The sequence below is a fragment of the Apiospora aurea genome, assembly GCF_038362705.1.
Source record: "Apiospora aurea strain CBS 24483 chromosome Unknown utg000001l_segment0_segment0, whole genome shotgun sequence".
NCBI lineage: Eukaryota > Fungi > Ascomycota > Sordariomycetes > Amphisphaeriales > Apiosporaceae > Apiospora > Apiospora aurea.
In genome coordinates this window covers 2,885,574-2,894,970 of record NW_027117388.1, presented here as the reverse complement: position 1 = coordinate 2,894,970, position 9,397 = coordinate 2,885,574, and the positions used below count along the sequence as shown (strand labels likewise).

At 55.5% G+C, this 9,397-nt stretch overlaps 2 protein-coding genes across 2 annotated transcripts; both read left to right on the top strand.

Moving 5' to 3' along the window:
* Window positions 1-2,337: 2,337 nt before the first annotated feature.
* PG986_000913 (uncharacterized protein) lies at window positions 2,338-4,322 on the top strand (the record flags this gene model as incomplete). Its single annotated transcript, XM_066837135.1, has 2 exons — window positions 2,338-3,105; window positions 3,183-4,322. 2 exons carry the CDS (start codon window positions 2,338-2,340, stop codon window positions 4,320-4,322), a joined length of 1,908 nt encoding a protein of 635 aa, XP_066706028.1.
* A 3,010-nt stretch (window positions 4,323-7,332) lies between these two features.
* Window positions 7,333-8,948, top strand: PG986_000912 (major facilitator superfamily domain-containing protein; the record flags this gene model as incomplete). The annotated part of the gene is made up of 3 exons (XM_066837134.1): window positions 7,333-7,350; window positions 7,531-8,367; window positions 8,433-8,948. The coding sequence occupies 3 exons, from the start codon at window positions 7,333-7,335 to the stop codon at window positions 8,946-8,948; spliced, it is 1,371 nt and encodes a 456-aa protein (XP_066706027.1).
* Window positions 8,949-9,397: the final 449 nt, after the last annotated feature.

The window sequence follows — 9,397 nt, the reverse complement described above, 5'->3', positions numbered from 1 at the left end:
CGCGGGTGGGCGGGCGGCTTGCGCTGAAAGCTCCGGCGGCGCGAGTGAGATCTCTACTGGCAGCTGCCCTTCCTCATACAACCACACGACATGTAGTACAGGCTAGTAGCTGCGATGGTGGGATGCGCCCAAGCAAACAAAGCTCGAAGCTTGAAGTGGTGGTAGCCTGCACAGATGCCAATCCGCCTTCTTATTGTTAGCGATGCTCCAGTCCGAACCTTTGGGGGGAAGTTTGCTGGGTTTAGCATGGCCTGGACTGGCAGACTGGCAGACTGGATAGATAGAGAGATGATGGCAGAATGTGGAGCACAAGCGCAACCGTCCCCACACCCCTTCCATGTTGTCGCATGAGATAGATACTGGGCGGGCGCAAGTAGTGCGAGAGCCAGATGGCCGCTCTGCGCTCGCTGCTGGCTGCGCACCTACTTGGGACTTGGGCACGACAGGATGGGTTGTCGTGCCTTTTTCTTTTTCGCAAGCCGACGACCCTGTTGCCAATCATCGCAGCGATCCGCATAGGCTGGCCGCTCCGCGTTTAAGTGTCTAGTGGCCGTTTGCGCCAGACAGCGGCCCATGCCATGTCAGGTAGGTAGGCAGTAGTAGGCAGTAGACTACGTTGATGATACGAACGAAATCCGATTTAGGTATGGAGTCCATACGAACGAGAGAGGAGCGCAAATCTTTCGCCCACGGGATATGTCACTTAGGAAATCGATCTCGATAAATACATGGGTTATTCAGAAAGGGTGCCTGTCAGAACTGCTGCTGGCAAAGCCGAAGCGGCAAGTTGATTCCGGGTGATGCCGCCGCGCATTGTTGCGAGCGCACACTTTGCGCCGTACTGGTACCGGTACTGGTACTGGTACTCGAGCTCGAGCAGGGCAGTCAGTAGCCAGCCCATTGGGGACAGGGCAAACAAATAAGGGCTTTCTTTCTACCTATACAGAACCATACCAGTCACTTGCAAATGATATAATCGACTTGTTCATGAGCGCATCGGGTCGGTGAAGAGAGATGGCTGTCGCCCCCCAATCGAGCCGAGAAAAGCTGAGACTTTGCCTAACCGCCCCGAGTTGGTGGGTGTGTGTATGTGTGTGTGTGTAAGAGCGGAGATGGTAAGGAATCTTCAATTTGTTGCAATGTGCACTAGGTACGGAATGGAAGGGCCAGGAAGAACAGCGCCAAATTCGGCGCCGGGCAGCTGCAAAACTACGTGGTCAAGATAGATGAAAATAACACGGCCGGTTTCCGGTAATTCCAGCAAAAGACGAATTGGGTATCGAAACGGCCGTCGTCTTCTGCAAGAGCTTCTGGCGGCAAAAAGGGCAAGAGGGAAAAGGGCCCATGATGGTATGCAGGCCAGGTATTGGTACCTGTGTCACTCACTAGTCTGTCCTGCGGCCGGCCCATACCCATTGATACGCATTTCACCTCTTCAAACCTGACCTGCGCTCCCGCTCCTCTAACTCCTCACTTTCCATCTGCGGGAGAACCCATCCAAACAGGGCCATTCTGCTGTCGTTTCTTCTGGGAAAACATCCTACCTCGTCTGCGAGTCCATTGATCCTCTCGATACTCTCCCTCCTCTTCCCACGACTCTCCGTCTCCTCGCAAAGCGCAAGCCTCTCGGCTGCTTGTTTCCCACGTCCGTGAACTTGGCTCAAATTCGAGTGCACAATATTCAACGCATCAATACGCAGCCTCCCAACGGTCGATCTGTCTCCTGGTAAGTTGAATCTGCTAGTAATCGCCATGCGATCGACGACAACATGTTTCTTCGTATAGCCATCTCCCCCCTTTCCCGGATTGCTCTTCCAATTCGGGCGGTCGATTTGCTCGTTTCGAGAAATATCGCTCTTCCGAAGCCCCCGATTTGCGATGCACATCCATCCCCCTTCTCCCTTCACACGCTGTCCTTCTCTAATCTGTACTCGGCCATGAACCAAAAAAACTAACCGTCGATGCAGTTTATACGGTTCGAAGAGACATCGTTGGTTGCCAGATCGTCGCCGCAGTTGTGCGCTCCTCGTGCCCCGGCCCTGACCGCTCGACCCAATTTCCCCCATACTACGTACGTCCTTCGGAACGACAGGACTTCCAACAAGAACGAAACCCTCGATTGGGCATTTGAATACATCCACACATTTGAAAATCGAGTTGTTTGTCGAGAGAAAAAGTTGTCAATCCTGCAGGTTTCTCTGAACGACCCCCTTCCCACACAACCGCCGGGCGCTCTCAGCCATCCCGCGCAGGCGCTCTCCATCAATTCGACCATCAGCCTTCCCTTGTATTCTAAGCAACACCTCTATCACATTATCTTCCTCGAAGGATCACAAAATGGCTTCTGCTTCGCCCGTAGAGAGCTATTCGGGCTACTCAGCGGCCAGACTCAGTAATGGCAGTGAATCGCCAGTGCGACCAGTCGAGCCCAAGCATGTCGCATTCGAACTACTCTTTCCTGAGTCCCCTCAATATCGAGCGCGCCTCCCTTTGCGAGTTCAGATTTTCCCCCATGATAGCACCGAGTCCATTGTGACCACTGTCAAAAATTTCTACGGCCTATACTCTGGCCCGAATGGGAGCAAGGGCGTCAGTTTTGAAGATGATCGAGGCAACACGCTCATTGCTCGATACGAGAACTTCAGGAACCACATGGTTGTCTATGTCAGAGTCATAGAAGGTTCCCCGCCAGCCTCAGGGCCTTATCCCGCCAGTTCTTATCCGCCAGCACCAATGGGAACTCCAGCGTATAGCCAAGGTGATTACGCGCCCCAGTCTGCTCAGCAAGCAATTGGCCAGCACATCTCCAGGCCCGCTTCAAGAACATCACGAATGCGCAGCCCCTCTCCTAATGGCGGTCGTGGGCGACGTAGCACCTCTGTTGGCACTAACCCCGCCGCGGGAAAGAAGGGTCGCTCCCGCTCGTCTAAGAACCGCGGCCCCAACTACGACAACCACAGCGATAGTATGAACGGCTACAGCAGTGGCGACAATGGCGCCGGCTCCGTCACTAGTAAAGTCAAAGAGCAGATTGGAAATACTGATATCAGCGTCGAGAACATAGTCGAGGGTGGCCGCCGCAAGCGTGCCAAATTCGAGAGCTCTGTAAGTTATGACCCCATGCCAACCAAGCCCAGGCCTTCGCAAATCGGGACGTCGTCTAATGGATCTCGTCACTACAGGAGCTTCCCCTGTTTGCGCCGCCTCAAATGCCCGCTGCTACCTCAAATCCGTCTGTTTCGCCGGCCAGGCGAGTTGAGCACCAACGGCCCGCGCTGCCTTTCGCCCACCCGGGCCAGAATCCCTTCACCAACCCGCGGCCATTGCAGTCACCCCAAGGCTACAATACCGGATATAATCACATTGGCACCTTTGCGACCCCGGTCACAGAACCCAGGCGCCACCGTGGAAGCATCGGCTATCCTGCCGTCCCGGGCATTCTGCCTACTCCCGACCCGACTGTCGGTAGTTGCATGTCGGAGGAAGACAAAGACGTCGCTATTCAGCTCATGCGGCTTGGCGAGATGTCCAATATCTCGCATGGCCGGACATCGGCCTCGACGTTGGATGATACGTTCAGCGGCAAAGCTGATGCTGCCTCCTCTACTGGCGCAACGAGCGACAGCGACAGCGGCAGTGACGGTGAGCAACATGCTGCTCGTCGTCAAAAGCTGGACTTGTCTGGCGCGAGTCGCAAGATGTATCAGACCACCGAGAGCCACTTCATACCGCATCGGGACAGTGCCGCCGCTAGTGGTGACGACGCCGATTACGAGGATGGCGCTGAGGAAGGTAGCGCTTCAATTAAGTCGGGCCCCAACAAGAAATCCCAAAACGCCGGAAAGCCACGCCTGCCTGCACTGAAGGCAAACAAGCCCAAGATGAACAAGGTGTCCAAGTCCTCGAATGGCACCAAGGTAAAGAAGTCGACTATTCTCCCGCCCAGCGGTCCTATGTCGCCTGCCTCGTTACCTGCGCAGTCGCGCAAGCCCTCCATCACGACGCCCCTTGTCCCCGGACAGCCGGGCGAGGACGACCAGCCAGATCTGTCAACTAAGCCTCGCTGTCAAAGATGCCGCAAGAGCAAGAAGGGTTGTGATCGCCAACGGCCCTGCGGTCGCTGCCGCGATGCTGGCCTCAGCGCCGACCAGTGTGTCAGCGAAGACGAGGGCAACGGTCGCAAAGGCCGTTATGGTCGCCACATGGGTGTACCATTGAAAAACACCGAGGCTTCTGGTCAGCCTCCTCTTCTGCCGGCTGCCCCGATCGGCATGCCCGCCCCTGTATCGCAAGCTGACAAAAACAAGAAGCGCAAGCGGTAGAATCGGTGGCCTCGTTCCAATTCGGTGGATTCAAGTCGGAGGTGCATTCCCAATAGGCCGAAAGGAAACGTCATAAGAAGGCACTACTCTCCCTACGCCCTCGTGGAACTCCTTCTCGCGTCATGCCCATAGTCTGCCTCTCTTAGGACGACGCACTCAGCAGGGACCAATATCTTGCTATACGGGGACATCATATATTCTTGTGGGTTGGCACATCTGCCTGTCGGTATAGACGGGGGAGATGCATGGGGATATGATGGATCTAATATCGCGGTGATGAAGCTGCTTACACTCCTTTTAAACCACTCATGTGGACACGGTTCAGGCGTTTGTGTCGTCCCTTCTGATTTTCACGCTACGCACTATCACTACCTTGTCAATCTACCAACGACAACACAGTACAAAAAGTTTCAATGTTGGAAATACGTGTGCGGAGTAGGCGGGGTGCAGGATCATAGAAGAGCAAGCGATTGACCGAGCGAGTGTATGGTGAGAAGAGAAAAGAAAAGCAATGTGTTGGCAGTCATGGGTTTCCTGGGGTTCGACTTGGGGGAGGCCGACGGCATTGGCGCATTGGAGATGTAGGGTCTCTGATATGCTTGGTGATGGAATAGCTCTTTGAATTTTTGTGCCAGGGCCTTTTGATTTGGTTTCTTCCCTGTCTGTCTCTTTGTGTTTGATTTTGCTGCTCAATACGGATGGATGGACTGGGGCGGGAGCGCGGTGGTTATCAACCTTGTCTAGTACGTACGTCGGGTATAGCGGCTTGTTCTTCAAGTGCCAAAATAGCGAATTGAACCGTCTCGAATATTTGTGTTGCGTGCCCTAGGTTAAGAGGGTGGTTGATTGACCAATGCGATCCATTAGGTTAGGTCAAGGACTATTTGTGGCAAGTAGGGGGGGTAGGCTGGCTACTTGAAAGAATCGGTGTCTTCGGGGTCGGAGATTAGAGGCGACTCGCTCCAGTACGTACTTCTAGAAGGATACGAAGCGCTGGGCGTCGGTTAGTGATGGGAAGGATTCCTCCCTGATCCGGGCCCCTCACTTGCCACCTGCGCTTGGCCAGCGGTCTCGACTATTGAAGCCATCGTCAACCCGCAAATATATGGGTCTCGCAATGTGACATAACCAGCCTCAAGATCCAGAGCATGACTTGCCCCCCTCCGACGAAAGACATCACACACAGCAGGCACACGCCCAGGCCTCGCGCACAGGCTCTGGCCGCAGTCCTGGGAATCGAGGCCCCAAAAGTCCGCGAGGGAGCCGACCCGCTCCCATCCAAAGCAGCGTGCGTTGCCGCCCAGCGGTTTCACGCGGAATCGGGGATCGCAATAAAACGGCTGGGAGGAAACCGTGGGTAGGTTGGATCGTCAGGTACTCGGCGGCGCAAGGGATGCGACGGGTGACGGGACGGCAGCTGCGACGAATCGCGATGTTGGGAAGTGATGTTATGGCATCTGCTCCATCCAGAGACATATAAATATAGCATCTGCCTTGGAAGGGCAGCAGCGATGCATGGGATCGATGCGAAGTCGACTAAAGCGGCATCCAGGAATTGCGGGGCAGCCATGTCGGCAACGACCGTCGCTAACGTTGATCCCGGTTGGCTGATCCCGGTAGCCCCGGTGCTGGTGCTGGTGCTGGTGTAAGCTGCGATGGCTCGACCAGCTGGCCCGACCGTCGCGCACAGCTCGAGGGGCGCGAAATTGCCATCGACTTGGTCGCCAGAGCTCTGCGACTCGGAATATGCACATGCCTGTCCGGATTGGAAGGGGGCGTGGCCTGGGCCGGATTCGGGTGACGTTGAAGTTGAGTTGCAAGTAGCCTCGCCAGAACCCTGCAAAGATCGAAGGGCAGGGGGTGGGGCGGCGAATCAGAATCAGGGGTCCTGGCAGGCGCCAGCTCCTGTCAGCCCCTCGCTGCACTGGCAAGAATCCCAAATCCCAAATCCCAAGCCACCACCACCCATCGGCGCGGGCTCGGGGTTAAGGAATTTTGTTAACCCCCTCCCCCCCCCCCATCCCATGATACTATTTGTTTTTAAGACAAAATTCACGCCCCCCCTAGTTTGCGAGCCACCACCGCACAAAGGCGGCATGCTACTACTACTCGAGCTTGGAGCAGCCCCCTTCCCAGCTGACTCGATCAGCGCCCCACCTGGCTTGCTAGGCAATGTCCAAGCCGTCTACGCGCTCTGCCGGTATCACGAAACCTGCCACTTGTCTGCTTTGGGGAGTTGCAACCCATTGCACCATTTTTTTTCGATGTCCGTCCGCCTTCTGGACGGCAGCCCACGTAAGCCGGGCGACTCTGCGCTCTTTACGAGGCGGGAACGCCAGCATTCCGGGCGGAGATTCTCTTGCCCCTGCGAAATGCTGCTTTAAGGCCCAGAACGAAACATCGCCATGTGAAATGATGATGGCCGTGGCTCAACCTGAGCCTGATGCAGGGACGTTGGATGGTTCGATCTCGTTGGGCGTCGCGGCATCCCCCTGGACGAACCAGGATCCTGCTGTTTTCCCTGCCCGAGTTATTTCCCCGAGCCAGTCGGCGCACTTTCGCATGCGGAGTGTCAAACTTGACACACCTCGTCACAAGTGCTCGTGACATCGTCAGCCCGGGGACTTCAGGATGTTTCGGCGCAGGCGGTGAGATGGAAAAAAAAAAAAAACTTCGCTGCTAGAGCGCCCGCTGTCGTCGCGTCGCAACGCTGCTTTTTGACAGGCCTATACTGCGAATAGAAGCAGTAGAAGCCCCCGGGGCCCAGTTTCCCAGGTTCCCCGGTCCGCTAGAAGCCCAGGAACTCAGAAACGTGGTCCCGTCAGAACGGTCACTAAGACCGGTCCAGGCCTGGGGCGATTCCTGATATCAATAAATTACCGCTCCACCTCGATGGATCGTGGATCATGAGTCCTCCACATCCGTTAACGGAACATGGCAACCCTGGATTCACCGCAAATTTTGGTCATGACGGCAGCAAAATGCTGTCGTGATGGGTTTTCTGTTGGTAATGACTTTGGAGCCCGACGTGAGTCTGGCCTCTGGCGGGCCCCAGCGCCTGGGCAGGTAGGTATATAGAGACAGGACGGCGGCGTACTCGAAGATATTCATCAGCATCAGCTTCTCCAGACAGCTTTCCCTACTACCTTTGGCAGTCTCGGCATCATACTGCAAATCCTTCATATCTTGCCCCCCATCCCTTCAACAGACCAAGAGCAATCTTGCTGGTCATGTCTTCTCCCAGGATCTCGAGAAGAAGGAAGAGTTCACAGTCTCGGTTGTCCCGCTCTCCCGGAGTCAGGTCACGCTCTCTAGCGTAGAATCTGGCACGCCACCGGCACCCGAAAATGCAGAAGATGAGGCTCCCGACGGAGGCTGGATGGCGTGGCGTCAGGTTATAGCCGGCCACTTCATCAACGCCATCTCCTGCGGGTACTCTGCCACTTTCGGCATCTACCAGCTCTACTACACAGAAGCACTCAACCTACCCGCCGCCCAGATCGCCTGGATCGGCTCTTTTCAGATCTTCCTCAATTCCCTGGTCTGCCTTGCGGGAGGTAGTCTCTCCGATGCGGGCTACGCGCGCCACTGCGTCTGGGCAGGGTCCCTCTGCGTCCTGATCGGCACCTTCATGACGAGCATTGCGACCGAGTACTACCAGATCTTCCTCGCCCAGGGTGTCCTGCAGGGTCTCGGGCTCGGACTGATGTTTATGCCCTCGACTTCCGTCGTCAGCTCGTACTTCAAGCGCAAGCGCTCCATCGCGCTCACGATTGCCTCCGCCGGTACGGGCACAGGAAGCATCGTGTTCCCTGCTACGGTCCAGTTCCTCATCCCCAAGATAGGATTCGCCTGGGCTGTCAGGTGCTCGGGGTTTGTGGCAGTCGTCATTTGTGTGATTGGATGCATACTCCTGAAGCCTCGTCTTGCGCCCCGGAAGGATGTGGCTATCGTGGAACTCAAAGCCTTCAAGGAGGCCCCTTACGTACTGTTCGCAGTTGGGACTTGGTTCTTCTACTGGGCTCTGTACTTCGGGTTCTTCTACGTACGTATCCCCTCTGCCCCTTACTTTACCTCATCCTCTGTCCTTGGCTTACCAGTGGCAAACAGATCAACAGTTTCGCATTGACGTTGCCCGGCAACGTTTTCACCCCTACCTCGACGGTGAACCTTTTGCTGGTGACCAACGCCGTGTCGACACCGGCCCGAGTATTCATTGGCTGGATCGCCGACAACCACCTGGGGCCCTTCAACACCTACATTCTCTCCGTCGCGTCGTTGGCGGTTACACTGTTCGCCTGGACCGGGGTGACGAACCTCCCCGGCATGTACGTCTGGGCCGTGGCATTCGGCATCACCAATGGTGCGGCCCAGGCTGCCTACGTCGGGGCCATTGCCGGGCTCACCAAGGACCCCAAGAGAATCGGCGTCCGCATCGGCATGATCTTTGGTATCATCTCGTTTGCGGTCCTGGCGGGTCCCCCCACGGCCGGCTCGATCATCGATTCTACGGGCGGCACCTATCGCTGGGCCCAGGTCTGGGGAGGCAGTGTTGAGCTGCTCGCTGTCGTGATCCTATGCGTCGGGAGGTGGTTTGTCGCCCGCGGCCTTTGGGTCATCGTTTAAGAAGCTTTTCGAAAAGGGGTGGTGGTGGTTGTTTGGTCAGTCGGGCAGTGTCCGTGGCCTCGTAATTCGTCAAAGTGTCTTTGGGGCCCTTGGTTTTGGTCTATTTGTTGAGGTTATTAGCGTTGGTGCCAGCATGTTGTTGTTTTTCTTCATTTTCCACGGAAGGGCCTGTTGGGATTGATTTTTGAGAGTGTCTAGATTTGGATGGCTTGTATGTTGTTGTCTGATGATTTTAGCGAAGCGACGTTGTTTGGGATCGTGAGCAAGGCGTTTGTGGTATTCAAAAGTTGGGTAGAGAAATTGGGAATGACGTTCACGAACAATGCATAAGAGCGGGATATCGAATTTCATTGGTCTTATTGGACTGCAATGACGGACAAATAGGATTATACCAGGGTTATAATTCCATAATACTAATACTTACCTACTCTTACACTCACTCATTCCGT